Source organism: Mobula birostris, chromosome 31, assembly GCF_030028105.1.
Source record: "Mobula birostris isolate sMobBir1 chromosome 31, sMobBir1.hap1, whole genome shotgun sequence".
Classification (NCBI taxonomy): Eukaryota; Metazoa; Chordata; class Chondrichthyes; order Myliobatiformes; family Myliobatidae; genus Mobula; species Mobula birostris.
Genome location: NC_092400.1, coordinates 8,861,706 through 8,880,420, shown reverse-complemented (window position 1 = coordinate 8,880,420; position 18,715 = coordinate 8,861,706). Strand labels below are relative to the sequence as shown.

At 40.4% G+C, this 18,715-nt stretch overlaps 1 protein-coding gene across 1 annotated transcript in view; it reads left to right on the top strand.

Moving 5' to 3' along the window:
- Positions 1–18,715, top strand: part of ksr2 (kinase suppressor of ras 2) — a 361,347-nt gene that overhangs the window by 64,859 nt on the left and 277,773 nt on the right. The window contains exon 2 of the mRNA XM_072247505.1: positions 9,827–9,967. Coding sequence (XP_072103606.1) covers positions 9,827–9,967 — 141 coding nt within the window. The remainder of the gene's footprint in view (positions 1–9,826; positions 9,968–18,715) is intronic.

Sequence of the window (18,715 nt, the reverse complement as noted above, 5' to 3'; positions counted from 1 at the left end):
GTCACATCCTCAAAAAATTCAATCAGGCTCTTAAGGCACAACCTGCCTTTGAAAAAGCCATGCTTTGACAAAGTTTCTCTTTTAAACTGTCATTTGGCTCTTTTACTACAAGTTAATAGCCAGTGGAGACTGCTTTATTGTTTGAAGGTGCATATTTCAGATATAGTATAAAAATGATTTTTGTTTACAATAGCCGACAAATGGTTTTTGTAATGCGCTTTTTAAACAGCATATTGCCATGATTTTATTCATGGTTTATAAATTCCAGTCTGATATCTGTGGAGTCTGAAACAGTAGAGGCTACCTCATTAAATATATTAAATCCACAGATTCACTACTCTCTGGGAAAAGCAGATTTTGCTGATCTCCATCCTAAATCTATTCCCCCAAAATTTGAGACTATGTCCATTAGTACCAGTTTCACTTACCATTGAGAACAACTTTCCTGCCTCTATCTCATCTACCCCTTTCATAATTTTATATGTTTCTCTGAGCACTCCTCTCATTCATCTGAATTCCAGTGAGTATACTCCCAGGCAAATCAATCTTTCCTCATGAGTTAACTCCTCATCTCCAGAATCATCCTGGTGAACCTCCTCTTCACCACCTCCAAAACTAGTATATCTTTCCTCAAGTGAGGAGACCAGAAATACATGCAGTACCTCATGTGTGGGTTCAGCAGTCCCCTGTACAGTTGCAGCATTGCTACCCCACTCTTGAATTCAATCCATCTGGCAATGAAGGCCAATATTCTATCTGCCTTCTTGACAACCTGTTGTACCTCCAAACCAACCATTTGGGATTCATGCTCATGTACTCGCAGGCCCCTCAACACAACAGCATGCTGCAATATTTCACCATTTAACTCATAATTTGATCTTCTATTTTTCCTTCCAAAGTGTATGGCCTTGCATTTACCAACGTTGTACTCCATCTACCAGACCCTTGCTCTCTCACTTGACATATATATATATCTCTGCAGATTCTCTGCATGCCTTGCACTATTGGTGTTCCACTCAATTTAGTGTCATCAGCAAGCTTAGATATGCTACATTTGGTCCCCTCTTCCAAATCATTAATGTATATTATGAACCGTTATGGGCCAAGCACTGACCCCTTGCCATTCTGCTCACCACTGACCACCAGCCAGAGAATTGCCCAATTAGCCCAACTCTCTTCTATTGGTTAATCAGACCTCTATTATTACCTCCAACACCATGCATCCATATCTAATGCATTATCTCCTATTCCATACATTCTTGACTTATGGACAAGTCTTTCATGTAGCATCTTGTCGAACACATTCTGAAAGTCCAAATATAGAACATCCACTGTTCTCTGTATCCAGTGCACTCATTAGTTCCTCAAAGAACTCCAGTAAGTTTGTCAAACAGGACCACCTCTTCATGAATCCATGCTGATGTTCTATCCAGATGTCTCACTATTTCTTTCTTAATGATAGCTTCAGGCATTTCCCTGACTACAGATGTTAAGCTAACTGGCCTACAGTTACCTATCTTTTGCTACATCCCTTTTGGAACAGTAGCATGGACATTCGCTATCTTCCAATCCACTGGAACCTACCCAAAGTCCAGAAAATTTTGGTAAATTTTCACAAACATGTCTACTGCAGCTTCTTCCATTTCTTTCAGAATCCTGGGATGCATCCCATCAGGACCAAGGGTCTTGTTACCTTTAGGTACACTAGTTTGCTCATCACTACCTCTTTAGCGACAGTGATTGAACTGAGCTCTTCCCCTTCCAAGGCATCCATCTCTCTTTGGCATATTAGACGTGTCCTCCATCACAAAATTGTGAAGAATGATGTAAAATAGTTATTCAAGGACTCAACCATTTTCACATTACCCAATATTAATTCCCCCTTCTCATCGTCCAAGGGAACTATGTTCACTTTAGCTACCCTTTTCTGCTTTATATAATTATAGAAACTTCCACCCTTTTCTGCTTTATATAATTGTAGCAGACCAGGCAGCATCTACAGGAAGAGGTACAGTTGACATTTCGGGCCAAGACCTTTTGTCAAGACTAACTGAAGGAAGAGATAGTAAGAGATTTGAAAGGGGGAGGGGGAGATCATCTGAAAGTCTTCTATTTGTTCCTCAACTGTCCCACCATATAGTCTGTGTGCCTAGTCTTCATTAGCCTGTGCCCCTCTCATCTCATTGCAGTCTCCCTTGCTTGGCATAATACACTAATACACTGATTTTTAGATGGAACTGCTGCACCCTCCATTTATCTGAGGAATTCAATCAAATTATGATCACTCTTTTCAAGAGGATCCCTAACTACAAGATTGTTAATTTTACCTGTCTCGTTACACTGGATCAGATCTAAATGATCATTTTCCCCTTGTAGGTTCACTAACATGCTATTTGAGAGTGACATTACAGTTGCACTCTATAAAAGTCATCTTCAAGACTGTCTTGACTGACTTGATTTGCCAATTGATGTGCACGTTAAAGCCCCCCATGACAGCTGCCATTTTGTTCTGAAATGCACCAGATATTTCTTAGTTTATTGCTTATGCTACTGAAAGGTCACTATCTGGTGGCCTATTAACAATTCTCACCAGTGAAAAATTTCCCTTTACTATTACTAATTTCTACCCAGATGGACACAAAACTAGGAAATGTCGTAAACATTGTGGAGAATGGTAGCAGTCACATGGAAGAGATAGACATGAAATGGGCAGACGCATGGGAAACGGAATGTGAACTGGTTCATTTTGGTAGGAAGAATAAGAGCCAATATAAGACGTATTACGTAATTGTAAAGGGGATGCAGGAGCAGAAAGAACAAGGGTATGCATACATATTTTAAAAGTTGACATTGCAATTCGAGATGTTTGTTGAAATGGCATTTCCAATAGAGGTATAGAAAAGTGCTTGTAACAGCTGGAGTATTGTAACTTCGAGGTTGTTTGATAAAATACCATACGATTTTCAAAACTTAGAAAGAAAGATGAAGAAAATGTAGAGGAAATTTATTAAAATAGTACTAGAGAAGAGGAAAATAGTTATATGGAGGGATTAGGTAAGCTAGGATTGTTTTCCTTATAAAGAATATTAATTGAAGATTTGATGAAATGAATAAAGAAAGACAGTTTTCAGTTGCAGGAGGGTTTGTAAGTTCTCATTCTACATTTTATCCCGTTTGGTGGAGGTGTAGAAGTTGTTTGGTGCCACCCAGTGGAGTGTAAGAGAATTTTTATTCACACAACAGTTTTAAATTAAACTTGACTGCCAGTAAACTTGAACACGAGGAAATCTGCAGACGCTGGAATTTCAAGCAACACACATAAAAGTTGCTGGTGAACGCAGCAGACCAGACAGCATCTGTACCTCCTCCTAGAGATGCTGCCTGGCCTGCTGCGTTCACCAGTAACTTTTATGTGTGTTGCCAATAAACTTGATTTGATTCACTTTAAAATTTATTATCAAAGTTCATATTTGCTTGCATATACTACCTTGAGATTCATTTTCTTGCAGGCATCTACAGGAGGATAAAGAAATACAATAGAATTTATGTAAGACTATGTGTAATTATAAAGTGGATGCAAGAGCAGAGAGAGCCAGGGGTAAACATACACGTATTTAAAATTGATATTGCAATTTGAGATGTTTATTGAAAAGGCATTACTCTAACAACACTTTTACAAGCATTTTTCTATGCTTCTGTTATTAAAGCGAAAGGTCTTCCGGTAAGATGGTGGTGTGTGCAAACGCAGCGGCCTCTCAGGGGCCAACCAAAGGAGCTTTTTACTTTGTAAGGTTTGTTTTTTACAATCCAAAGACAATTCTACTCCAAAAACTTCGAGTATTGCAGGGTTACTCCATCAGTGAGTTGCTCGTCAATCGGAATCACTGGGCTGGTGTCGGCTGTAGAGTTGGCTGAGGTGTCAAAGGGGCAGCCGGGTTATTGGAGAAGGAGCTGGCAGAGGTGTCGAAGGATTTGGCAGAGGTGTCAATGAGGCTGGCCAGGATGTTGGAGAAAGAGCTGGTCGGGATTTTGGGAAAGGAGAAGGTCGGGATAGCAGAGGAGCCAGTTTGGGTTTGGAGGAGCTGATCTGGCTGCAGAATGTGTTGCTTCCCACTATTCGGAAGCATCGGAGTTGGTGCACTTTAACTGTGGGAGATTGTCTCGGACATTTCATCTGTGATCACAAGACTCTGTTGGACAGTGATAATGTAAGTTGCTGCGGGCCTGTTACCCTTGTCTGGTGGAGGGACAGACGGTGTGGGAGCTGTGTAGCCTCAGTTGTAGTGAAGACTAGGCCTCAAGCCTCGGGCTTACCTGCTGCTGCAGACCAGGCAGAAAACACAGAAGCGTTACAGCGTTGCATCAGTGCTTGGCTGGGGCCTGGCTTCTCTCATCAGTGCTGCCCTCCTGTGTTTGAGTGGTGGAATGACAGGCTGGATTTCATGCGTCTGCACACTGCCGGGAGACTGTACCATCGATTGGCGGACATTGTCGCTCCGAGTCTTGGACTATGTATATATTTTTTTTTGGTAAAAGTGAACATGCTTCTTTGTTTGCTATTTTTAATTATGTTACTCGCTATTTTGAATGTTTGCTTGCTCTTTTGAATGGCCTACACCTTGGCACCAGAGGAACGCTGTCTCGTTCAGCATGGTTTGAATGATAATTAAATTTGATTTGATAGACAAAGACTGGCAAACAACCAGTGTGTAAACAAAAAATAATACTAAAATGTAAATTGAAAATATTCCTTAAAAGTGAACCTGCAGGTTTTTTAGAATCAATTCAAAGTTGTGGTGAGTGAAGTTATCTACGATGGTTCAGGAGCCTGATGGTTGAAGGGTAATAACTGTTCCTGAAGCTGCTGGTGTGAGACCCAAGGCTTCTGTACCTCCTGTCTGAAGGTAGTAGCGAGAATAGAGCATGGCCTGTATGTCTGGATGGTGGGGGTCTTTGGTGAAAGACGCTGCTTTCTTGTGGCAGCACTCTATGTAGATGTGCTCAATGGTCAGGGGTGGGGGGTGGGGAGTCTTTGCCCGCAATGGACTGGGATCTACTAGTGAGGAAATTGCACAGGGAGATATCAAGGCCAGGTCTTCGGGCTTAGTGATGAATTTCAAGGGGGTGATTATGTTCAATGCTGAGCTGTAGCCAAAGAAGGGCATCCTGATAAGTGCATCTTCATTGTCCAGGTGTCCTAGAGCTGACTGAAGGACCGACGAAATGGCACCTGCTATTGACCTGTTAGGACAGTAGACAAATTGGAACAAATCCAGTTCACTCCTCAGGCATGAGTTTGGATGCTTCACCTCTCAAAGCACTTGGTCATGGTGGATGGAGGCACTATTGGATGGTAGTTATCAAGGCTGATACCACGCTCTCTTTGGCCACTGGTATGATTGAAGCCTACTAGAGTCAAGTGAGCCTCTCAAACTGTCAAAGTGAGAGGTTGAAGATGTCGGCAAACACTCAAGCTGGTTGATTAGCACAGATCTTCAGTACTCAGCCAGGCTCACTATCTGGGCCAGATGCGTTCCGTGGATTCACCCTCTTCGAGGATGCTGTCACGTCAGCCTCAGAGACTGAGATCACAGGGTCACTGGGGGGCTGTGGAAGTTTGTGAAGGTGCCTCATGTTCTGCTGATCAAAGTGAACATAAAAGGCATTGAACTCACCTCGTTATCATTTATGTTGCTTGGTTTTACTTTGTAGGAAGTGATTGCATTCAAGTCCTGCCACAGTGTTGAGCATCCCTGTTAGTGAAGGAAAACATATTGACTGTTTTGTTTTCTTGTAACCTCTACACTTTTGCACTTGCTGCTTCTATATCTCCACCACCACCCTGCCACATACTCAAAGTAAGGATTTAGTGGATTTTAGGGTAATTTTTTGGCCCGTTTGTTCTTCAGAGTTCTATTTCTTTAACTGAAATTCTGTTTGTATAGTCAAGATGTAGTTCAGAAACTTCATGGAAATTCGGGGTCAATGATTCACGAGCGTATGCAATTTGTACAAAGCAAAGTTTGCAAAATCACACTTTTTGTCCATGGTATTTGGTGTAACTATTACATAAAATGATAAGGCCTGATCATGGCCACAGGAACTATCCTTCATGTTTCTTCAGTAGCACCATAAGATTGCACGGTCATTTGGAGTCTTCATTTTTAAATTTTTATGTGAGAGATGACATTCAATTTATCACCTTGGATGATTGAAGTGAATATAAGTGAAATATATATGCATTTGAAATATTTGTATGATGTGTTCAGTGCAGTTAGTTGATTGAATAAGCCAAAAACACATAGACAAGCAGTTACTGTATCTGCGACTCTTCATTTTCTCTACATATTCAATATCGTCCTGGTTAGAAATCCCTTCTCAAACATAAATTGCCTACCCCAGATTCTGAGACAGAGACTCCTCAGCCAGAGCAAGCATCCTTCCTGCATCTTTCCTGTATGTGTTAGCTTTCACTGACTTCTGTTCAGGATACAAAGGACCCTTTGAACAACCTGTCAGCATTTGAAATATATTCAGCTTTTCTGTTTCATACACTGAAATGAATGATCTCACATTTCTTACATTATATTCCATTTATCAAGTTCGTTCCCATTCAGTTAGCTTGTCTGTAGAATATCCTCATTCTCAACAATGGCAGAGCCCAACGTGCGAGCACTAGAGACAAGGCTGAAAGAATTCACAACCATAGTTAGTCATCAGTGTCAAACAGATGATCCATTTCAGCTTCCTCTTGAGATCCCCACCATCTCAGAAGCTAGTGGTCTGCGCATTTGATTTATTGCACTTGGTACCAAGAAATGCCTGAGAGCATTTTTTAGTTGTAGTTTCAAAAACCTACAGTATGCTCATCACCATGTTCTCAAAAGAAGTTTGGGGTGAGACAAAAGGGACAGCAGTTGCTGGAATCTGGAGCATCATACAATGTGCTGGTGGAACTCAATGAGTCAAACAGCATCTGTGGAGGAAAATGAACAGTTGAATGTTCAGATGAAGGGTCTTGATTTGTCGACTGTACTTTTCCCAATAATTATAGAGGATGGAACTCTGTTTTGTTGTTATTGAAAATTTGGTTGAAAAATGTCTTAAATTTATGGTTGTACGGACTTTTGTGGAGGTATGGCATTGAAAGCTATGTAAATTAGAGAATCAAGATTAGCTGTATCTGTCACATATACTTCAAACATACAGTGAAATGCATCATTTGCGTCAAATCAAATCAGTGAGAATTGTGTTGGGCAGCCTGTAAGTGTTGCTGTGCTTTCAGCACCCACAGCTCCCCAACCCTGACTGTACGTCTTTGGAATGCTGGAGGAAACCCACGCAGTCGTGGGGAGAATGCAGAGGGTCCTGGCAGTCAGTGGTGAGAATTAAACCCCAATCAGTGATCACTCCTACTGTAAGGTGATGTATGCTGCCATGAAGATAATTTTAGTTTGTTTGCAGTTTAGCAAATTTTCTAATAGTGTTCATCTACTCATGCGTTGCATGGTGGGAATTCATATTAGTAATTTGTACACATGTTTCTCTGGTGGTATTTTGTCCTATTCAATTTAAGAAGTATATCATTTAATATGAATGTCTTAGATAAAAATGTATGCATAAGAGTTGGCTAAGTACGTGAATATGATGGAGTAGGAATATGTGGACTGTAAAAGAATTTAACAAATGATGGAGTGGTTGGAAGTTGATATTTCAAGAGGCACCTATAGCACTTGGCATACCTTCCTCCTTTGTTCGATCCCTCTAGACTGTTAAAATCTACTTTCTTAAAACTGACATCCTGCCATGCTTAACACATCAAATCTGATACTCCCAAGCTCTATAATTTTTTTGTCAGTACTCCAGGATTTTTGCAGTCTTCTTTGTGAGACTTTAACTCATCAAAAGCTACTTAGCTGTTTATGATTTTGGGAGAGCTGTAAATATCAATTCACTATTTAAATCTGATCTTGCATATGGAGGTTCTTCCTGTTAAATAACACATCCTGAAACACATTTCTATCGCATAATATCATTGTCACACATTTTCTTTCACACTTTTCTGCCACTGTTAAACTTGACAATTCCACTTACTTTCCACTGATTTAGCCAATGCTCAGTAGGTGGTTGTTCTGAGGCTCATTATCTATATGTCAATGACGGGTAAATAGAAATTCTGAAATAAGATTATATACTCTAAATTGTAACCTTTCTTTACTCTTTTAGAGTCCTAAATGAAACTGCAGAACTCATTTATTTCAATTATTTTCATTTCTGTAGTCTTACTCTGATTTCTGCATTTTGAAATATTGAAGTTATCTGATTTAGTTAAATAGAACCACTTCTTCATCTTACTACCTCTCTTCACTACACCTCCCCACAACTGTCGAAATAATTCTGCCTTGAATATTTATATAAATTTAGCATATAACCCTAAATAAGGCAAAACTAATTGATACCTTTGTTCTTAACAATCTCACTTTTTTTCAATGATGAGCTCACTCTGTTTCTGAATCAATAATTACTTTCTTTTCCTATATGGTTGCTAGGTTACGATCTTTGTTGCTTTTTAGTACTGAAGTATTATTCTCTTAAATGACTTGTGCCAATTGTAATAGCCTTCATTTGTTAATTATAGTGAACGCTTTATACAGTATACTCTCAGCAATCTGCCATCAATAGGGAATGGTGGGTGGGGGGTGTGTGCAAATTCACAAATCGGCTGCTTAATAATTAATCAAAAAATATTTATTGCACATCACCCATTAGTATTCTATGTAAGAAATTCCTTAAATCACTTTGAACTACATGTCTGCTTATAGATAACACTGTTTTACACTGCCATTCTGCTGTATATTTTCAGGCTAAACAGTTTTAATGCAGCAAAAATAATTCAAATGAATGAGTGTATTGACTATCATGAGAAATGTCAGCTCTTCAAAGTAGATTTAACTGTTTATCAGCCACCAAAATGCATCACCCATGAAGAAACTAAACATGCGTTTCAAATTTATTTCACATAGCACTTGAAATAAAATTCTTAACAATCTCATAAAAGTTTATGCACACCCATAGGATTTTTTTTCCAGGAACACTAACAATCTTGTGGTTTAAGACTAGTTTTATTTGTCACATGTACATCGAAACATAAGGTGAAATGATGGTTTACATCAAATCAATCACTGAGGATTGTGCTGGGCAGCTTGTGGATATGGGAGGCTACAGAATCACTTTTACCCATAGCCAAGACTGGGCTCAGCACCCACTTAAGCGGAAATCACTTTATTCTAGACATCAAAAGGGCAGTAAAGTGTATTCACTGTGTTCTGGATAGTCTATTGGCATTTTATCAGATTCAACAGAAATTCTTGTAAGTCTATGAAATATTCTTAGAAACCAGTCGTATGAGAACTCAGGATGGGTAAGTACTCAATAAACAAGAGTTCATTGTACCTTAAACATAACTGGAAATAAAGCAAGATTAACGAAATGCACCTGTGCCAGCTTGCACTATTTATGCCTGTATATAATGTATATGTAGTTGTCTCCAATAAAGCTCACATAGAATGGCCTTTATTTCTTGAAACACGAGATTATCAGTCACATGTGAGAATAGGTTATGCTGCTGAAATTTGCTGGAGATTGCTAATTACTGAGGGAAAAGGAGCTGTGACAAACCAGTGCATTTGTTCCGATCACTATTGACTGATCAAAAATGTCCGCAGTCTGTAACCGTGTTGCTTTTGGGTTTGATAAAGATTTGTGTAAAATAATCTTTTGTATGATAAATTCAGTGTTATTTTCTAACAGCTTTTCTCTCTTTTAGAGTAAACTTGTGAAGTACTTCAGCCGTCAGCTTTCCTGTAAACGTAAAGTTTCTCTGCAAGAACGGAACGCTGAGCTAGAGGGATTTCCCCATCTTGTTCACTGGTTTCGGATTGTAAATATTCGGAAGGAAGTGATAGAGGTAACTTTGCCATTAAGTAGCTTAAACCACCATTTCTGAATAACTTACAAGACTGTTAGAAAGACGTATTGTTTGAGATAGCAGAAGATTGATTTGTTTCAGTAATCTGACATTCCTTGTCATTTAGAGAGGTTTGCATTTCACCAAGTTCAGATATTTTCAGCATCGCTTTATAAGTGAGGGTCTGTTTAACATAAATTTGAAATAAATTGCTAGGAATTATAAGATGCAGGCAATTCAAATTGAGAATGTTTGTGCAGAAAATCTTTTGATCACTTTTAGATAATGTAAGTAGCTGGAAGGTCATATCCTTATGCCTTGATCTGTGCTGAGTTCATTAAACTTAAAATTCCTTCCTGCTACTACTTCATCTCCAATCTCTACGCCTGGCTACATTCCATGTGGCATACTCTGCTGTTTTAAGGCTGAAGAATTCTGATTTTCCCCCTTCTACCATTATCTTAGAATCTCAACCTTTCATGTATTGAAAACAGACATCTAGAAGCTGATAATCAATATTGTAATGATATGTAAATGGTGTTACATGCCAGCCTAATAATGCTGTATTTAAAAGTCCTATGCACACTATGAATTTCATCTGTCAGGTTTTTCTTCAGGTTTCTAGGATCCAGAGTATTTTGCTTGTATGTCCATTCTTGTTTGGCCAATTATAGCTGAAGAATTATCTGAAAACTTCTTGTTCACACATCAAAAGCTCTGGAGCCTCCCAAGGATGAAAGCTTGATGTCCTTCATATAATGTCTTTGCTGTATCATAGAGTCATAGAACACAACAGCACAGCAACAAACCCTTCAACCCATTTAATCTGTGCCAAACCATTAATCTGCCTTGTCCCATCAACCTGCTCCCAGATCATAACCCTCCATACCCTTCCCATCCATGTACGTATCCATATTTCTCTTAAATGTTGAAATTGACCTTGCATCTGCCACTTAGACTGGCAGCTTGCTCCACACTCTCACCACCCTCTGAGTGAAGAAGTTCTCCCTCATATCTTCACCTTTCACCCTTAACCCATGACCTCTAGTCGTAGTCTCACCCAACTTCGGGCTGTACTTTTTTCCGTAGATGCTGCCTGGCCTGCTGGGTTCCTCTAGCATTTTGTGCGCGTTGCTCGGATTTGCAGCATCTGCAGATTTCTCCTTATTTGTGAGTGAGATTCATGAGCTTTCTCTGTTCATCGTGGTTTCCATGTCTTTGGATGCCACTTCCCCAGTTGGGTCTGGAATCTGTATTGTTCTGTCAGCCATTCAGGAAGAGATGCAGAATGCCAAAACAAGGCTCCAAAAGATGCTAGGATAACAGGGAGATTGAGTAATTGTCGCAGAGTAGTAGGAGCTGGCAGGACAACAGATGGTATGTGATCCAAGTTTTTGTAATTCCTCCTTGTCACTTGACCCTTGAAGTCTTAGTAATATTACAGAATATCAACACTGCTCTCCCTCCAATGTCGGTATATCCACCCTTGCTGACTAGAAGTACTCACTGTGCTCCACTATGACCTACCTAACCAAGTCTTTGTACAGCTTGAGCATAACTAGTCTCTTGTACCTGTCCCCTAGACATTATTTAATATTATTTTAACCCAGAATTTAATGCAGCTAAATGGAAAACTTTGCAACTTGGGAGATTAAGTGTAAAGAGACAGTACACTGTTAATGACAAAACCCTTGATAGTGTTAATGAGCAGTGGGATCTTTAGGTCCAAGTTCATAGCTCTCTCGTCTCTTTATTAGTTGAGTTCAAGGGTTGTGAAGTTATGTTATGGTTAATAAAATTATATCTAGACCTCGTCTGGAGTATTGCATTCAGTTTTGGTTGCCCCAAGTTAAACCGGAGCCAATGAAGACAGAGTCATAGTAAGGTTAACCATTTACTGTTCACTCTTCCAGATTAGCATCGTATGGTGAAAACTGTTGATAAAAGAAATACAAACATATACAGCGTCTGTTTCATTCTGGAGACCACATGCGCTCTCTTCTTTTAGCAAGTGTCTCCAGCTGCTCCGAGTAGCGGGCAAGGGGGTCCCGTCAAACCGCCATCAGGTTCGAGTCGACCCCGCGTTTGAAATTGAAAAGCCGGTATGTAGGCCGCCCCAGCCGCCGCTTCCTTAACAGAAACTGCGTTAATATCTTTACTTCAAATACATTCTTAAGAACTTACGGTGTTGCTTCTATACTGTTTCTTTGTGGGTAGAAACAGAGCTCTTCACAATCATGCCTCACGCATGGCACCCACCTTTACACCTTCTCCGAACTGGAGGCTACCCACAAGACGCGGCGAAACCGGAGGTGACGTCATTGCATGTCACGATATACCATAGACAATCAATTTACCTTTGTTAAGCTGTAACTTAATTATCAATCTTTAAATAGAAAATAGTTACAAACAAATCATTTAAAACGTAGACCCAATAAAGTCAAATAAATGCCTTAATGGCAACACAGGTAGTGTTCATGAGTTCATGAACCATTCTGGAGACTGATGGCCGATGAGAAGAAACTGTTCCTGAGTCATTGAGTTTGGGTATTCGGACTTCTCCCTGAGGGTAGTAATGAGAAAAGGACATGTTCTGGAAGGTGCGGGTCCTTAATGATGATGACACCTTATTGAGGCACCACTTCTTGAAGATGTCTGTGATGGTGGGAAGAGTTGTGATCATGATGGAGTGGGCTGAGTCAACAATCTTCTGCGACCACTTGTCGTCCTGAGCATTGGAGCCTCCAGGCTGTGATGCCACCAGTCAGAAGCCTTTCCACCATGCATCTGCAGAAATTTGCATGAGTCTTTGGTGACCAACTAAATCTCCCTAGACTCCTAATGAAGTAGAACTCCTGGCATGCCTTCTTCATGATTGTTTCTACATGTTTGACCCAGGTCAGATCCTTGTTGATGTTGACACCTAGAAATTTAAAGCTACTCATCCTTTCTCATTGAGGGATCAGCAATAGAACTGTTGCATGTTCTCCCATCTTCCATTACCTAAAGTCTCCTATCAAATCCTTGGTGTTGCTAACATCGAATGTGAAGCTGTTGCTGCAGGAACACTCAAACAGCCAATATATCTCACTCCTGTTGGCCTCTTCAATGCCATCTGTGATTTTACCAACCACAGAGATGTTATCTGAAAATTTATAAATGGTGTTTGAGATATGCTTAGCCACACAGTCATGAATGTAGAGAGAGTAAAACAGTAGGGTAAGCATGTATTATTGAGGTCATCACTTCATATGTTCAACTATATTTGTCAGGATTTGCAAATCTATTATGGCTTTCTCTGATCATATTGAAAAGTTCAAATGCTCAGTCCATTACATCCTTAATTATGGACTAATAATTCCACCAAGATTGATATTAGGGACAATAATTCATCATACCATCTCTTGCATTTCTCAAATGGCAGAATCACATGCACAACTCTGCAATTTACAGGAATAAGAGAAAATTGGAAGTTTATATTTAGGGTTTCAGTGAATTATTACCTATATCCTTAAAATTGAGTTGCTTAAAGTAGGGTACTCCATTTTGAAAAGAGATATAGATTCTTTTGCGCGGGATGCCTTTGTTTCCTTCTGATGTTCCCAGCTCAGGCACCTGAACGATATTACCTTGTTTTTGGGCTCAGGAGAGATGCAACAGCCAATACTGTATTTTGCAATCATGAAGGAAGTGGCTTGTTCCTTGCTGACCTCAAAAATTAATTCAAACTTGCGTTGAGTCCGCGTAATTTTCCCTGTGAGGACTTTGGGAACAATTGGGAGGAATGTTTAATGCTGAGGTTGAAACCCCACTCACGTCAAGCTGTGCCCACAACAGGACCCAGCAGTGAGAAGCTGGGTAGGTTAGAAGTGTGGCTTAGTCAGCTGATAGGTAATGATTGGGTAGAAGAGTAGGAGGAAGGAAGGAATGGAAGGAGAGAGAAGGAGAGGAAAGAAGTGGGGGAGTAGGAGAAGGATGTGGGCAGAAGAGTTAGGGGAGGGAAGAGAGGAAGGGAAGGTAGCTAAGGAGGGAGAGAGATGAGAAGGGTAAGGGGGGAATGGAACAGGTAGGGAGGTGAGGGGAGAGAGCAAGGAAAAGTGGGTGGATTGGGAAGGACTTGAGAATAGGAGGAAGGAGGTTTGAGAGCGGGAGGAAGGATATGCTGTACGTTGGATCCCATTTGATAAAGGAAATTAGCCTTTCAATACAAAGTCACATGACATTGGCACCCGTCCTAAAAGAGCATAATCAGGGTTCTGAGCTGAAAAGTTTTTGGATATTGTATTTCCCTGAGTAACCTGTCGTACACAATAGGTCTGTCTTTATGTTTACTTCATATCTCTAATTTAACTGAAGTTCATATGAGAATGATCTGCTCAGCAGGTAATTCGAAGAACAAGCAAAGAACAGAGAAATCTGTTCTTTAGTTATATGAGTATTCTTCTTAAAACGGGACTAACACACGTTAACAGGGCCTTTATCCCACTGCACTTGTGGCAGTTGTACCTAAATTAGTGGCAGTGTTCCCTACATTACAATAGTGCCCACAGGTCAAAAGAACTTCATTGCTGTAAAGCCCTGAGCTTGTAAAAAGACTCTACATAAACCCAAGTTTTGCCTTTATTTCTTCCTTCCGCAGTGCAGAGATGTTAATAAACTAGGATGTTGCCAGCCCGCGAAATTATTTGGCAAAGACATAAGGGCGAAGGTAGAACAGTGATATCTTTAAATAAGGAAAAGTGATACGAGACTTGAGTGCAGCATAAATGTTGCAAGAAGGTTGAGTCAAATGGCCAGTTTCCCAGCAGTAAATCCTGTGTAGCCAGTCATTGAATATGGAATCACTTCACAGGATACAGTTGGTCTGCTTCTACAAGATTTTCATGGGATTACGTAGATGTAGGCATTGCATGGGGTCTTCCATGTGGATCTTCTATAGGTAGCCTTTTGGTTCCCTCATTTGCATTTTGGGTTTCCTTTGGGCCCCACCACTGGACCCAAACCAATCAATTTTCCTCCCCCACCTCAAAAAAGATTGTTGCAATGTGTTTTACCCCAAGTCCTGATCCTAGTTATTCCTTGTCTTTCCCTTTTCCCCTCACTCAGAACTGAGGTAATCCTGGAACCTTTCCTAGTCAACCATCCATGAACAAAAGTCTCTATCGTACCCTGGTTCCTATCTGTAATTTAGTTCTAATGGAAAAAAATGCCGCTGATATAATCAAAGCCTTGTGCATCAAGAGAAATTAAAATTTCTGTACAAGGTTCTTTCAAGAAAATTACTTTGATTTCTCCATCCTTTTGCAGTAGATAATGCATTGAAAGGTATTATCCTAAGACTTTGTGTAACTTCATCCCAAGCCCATATATTTTAATGGTGAAATCTTTATATTTTGGTTTCCACATCAAGCTATCAGTCAAAACAAATGAACTACTAATAACTGATAGTTTATCAGGGATATATTCATTTATTTATTAATTTTATGTAATTCAGCAAGTGCTTTTCTAATCTGGAAAGTGTAAATATTATATTATTCAGCAGAGGGCAGTATTAAACTGAAAACTCCATGTTTCAGATTTGGAAAGAGAACTTTTCCGATTCAGTTCCATAAAATCCACGAGAAAACCTTTTTGGGAATTTAATTTTAGTTTGAAGGAACACTGGTGGAGAATTGGTAATGACACATAACCCAAAGTTGGTTTGATGGTACTCCATTCTAAAATTGTATGTGTGTACAGTATATAGGAACAGGAACAGACCATCCAGCTCCATATGATCTTCTACCATTCATTTTTGTAAATGCTAACCTGTACCTTAATTCCATTTACCTGCCCGAGCTACATATTCCTTAGTACCTATAACTAACAAAAGTTTAAACAACTCCATTTGTGAAAACTTTGATAAACTTGGTACGCACATATAGGGGAGAAAATTGTGGGTCAGGGAGGGAATTCCAAAATATCAGCTGAAAGTAGAACCACTAATGTTAATGTAAAAGGAGGGGAATTAACAACAATCCATAATCGATAAGTGTCAGTGAAGGTCTTGAAGGATAGAAATGATCATTAATGTGACGTAGAATAGGATACAATACAGGTAGCTCATGTGGTAATTTGGTTAAATTTACAGAGCTTGGAGTTTGAGGAATAGTGCCACTGTACCTCTGAGTAGCTAGCTTTTAGAGATGACCAAGGCATGGATATGGATTTCAAAAACAAATATGTTGTAGAGTGGTAGATGCAAGCATTTTGGATGTGAGAGTAGACAGCCTTAATACACCTAGAGAGTGTTAATCTTTAATTTAGTCTAGTTGGTGTGGTGGTGGCTTTAATTTATTTCCAGCTTTATGTCCAATATTTGTTGGTTGAACTTTCACTAATGGTTGCTGAGATAGTTGGCTCTTGCATTGAGAGGTACCAGTCCACACTGGTTCTCCATCCAGTCCTGCCTCCATCCTTGTTCTTGATCAAGACCTCAGGTCTCTCTTCATTCCTTTAGACCTCATCTGCTACTCCCCCCAACCATCAGGCTCTTGAACAAAGGAGGATAAATACACTTATCTGTTGAGATGTCCCCACAACCAATGCTCTCACTTTAAGGACACTTTATCTTGTTATTTAATGCTCTTGTTATTTATTACTAGTTATTTATATTTGCATTTGCACAGTTTGTTGTCTTCTATGCTCTTGCTCTTTGATTGATCCTGTTTACAGTTACCATTCTGTAGGTTGCTGAGTATGCCCACAGGAAAAAAAATCTCAGGGTTGTATATGGTGACATGTATGTACTCTGATAAGAAATTTTACTTTGAACTTTGCTGTCATTCAGCCATAGACCATGTGCTTCATTCAGTGACCCATCTGTCTGTTCAGTTGCATTTCCAGCTCTCCATCTAGACATATTCCTTGCATTCCATGGACTCCTATCAGTTGCATTCCATCCATTTGCACACATGCACTTCATCCTGTAACTCTATTTGCATACCATCCAGTCCCATGTCCTACTCCCCATCCAATGCTTCCTTCTCTTTCCAACCAGTCCCTTCTCCTGCTCTCTATCCATTCCTGTGCTTTGCTCTCCATCTAGACCAACCCCTATGTTCTTCATCACCTTCTTCAAGATTTATCCCTGTTCTCTATACAGAATATGATTAGATATTGCTTTGGTGTTACGTTCCCTGCAGGAAATTACATTTATTTATTTTATTTTTATCTAGAAATACAGCACAGAATAGGCCATAGAACATAGAACATAGAATAGTACAGCACATTACAGGCCCTTCGGTCCACAATGTTGTGCCGACCCTCAAACCCTGCCTCCCATAAAACGCCCCACCTTAAATTCCTCCATATACCTGTCTAGTAGTCTCTTAAACTTCACGAGTGTATCTGCCTCCACCACTGACTCAGGCAGTGGATTCCATGCACCAACCACTCTCTGAGTAAAAAACCTTCCTTCCTCTAATATCCCCCTTGAACTTCCCACCCCTTACCTTAAAGCCATGTCCTCTTGTATTGAGCAGTGGTGCCTGGGGAAGAGGCGCTGGCTATCCACTCTATCTATCCCTCTTATTATCTTGTACACCTCTATCATGTCTCCTCTCATCCTCCTTCTCTTCAAAGAGTAAAGCCCTAGCTTCCTTAATCTCTGATCATAATGCATACTCTCTAAACCAGGCAGCATCCTGGCAAATCTCCTCTGTACCCTTTCCAATGCTTCCACATCCTTCCTATAGTGAGGCGACCAGAACTGGACACAGTACTCCAAGTGTGGCCTAACCAGAGTTTTATAGAGCTGCATCATTACATCGCAACTCTTAAACTCTATCCCTCGACTAATGAAAACTAAGACCCCATAAGCTTTCTTAACGACCCTATCTACCTGTGAGGCAACTTTCAGGGATCTGTGGACATGTACCCCCAGATCCCTCTGCTTCTCCACACTACCAAGTATCCTGCCATTTACTTTGTACTCTGCCTTGGAGTTTGTCCTTCTAAAGTGTACCACCTCATACTTCTCTCGGTTGAACTCCATCTACCACTTCTCAGCCCACTCTGCATCCTATCAATGTCTCTCTGCAATCTTTGACGAATCTCTACACTATCTATAACACCACCAACTTTTGTGTCGTCTGCAAACTTGCCGACCCACCCTTCTACCCCCACATCCAGGTCGTTAATAAAAATCACGAAAAGTAGAGGTCCCAGAACAGGTCCTTATGGGACACCACTAGTCACAATCCTCCAACCTGAATGTACTCCCTCCACCACCACCCTCTGCCTTCTGCAGGCAAGCCAATTCTGAATCCACCTGGCCAAACTTCCCTGGATCCCATGCCTTCTGACTTTCTGAATAAGGCTACCGTGTGGAACCTTGTCAAATGCCTTACTAAAATCCATATAGATCACATCCACTATACTACCCTCATCTATATCCCTGGTCACCTCCTCAAAGAACTCTATCAGGCTTGTTAGACACGAAAGGTCCTCTTGGCCTTTTGAGCTGCACTGCCCAGCAACCCCCGACAATCCCAACTTAACCCGAACCAGGTCACGGGATAGTTTGCAATGACCAGTTAACCTAATTGCTAGGTCCTTGGACTGTGGACGGGAACTAAAGGACCTGGAGAAAACCTATATATTCCACGTGGAGGACGTACGGAAACTCCTTAGGGAGAACACTGGGATTGAACTCCAAACTCTGACGCCTCGAGCTGTAATAGCGTCACACTAACTGCTATGCTTTAC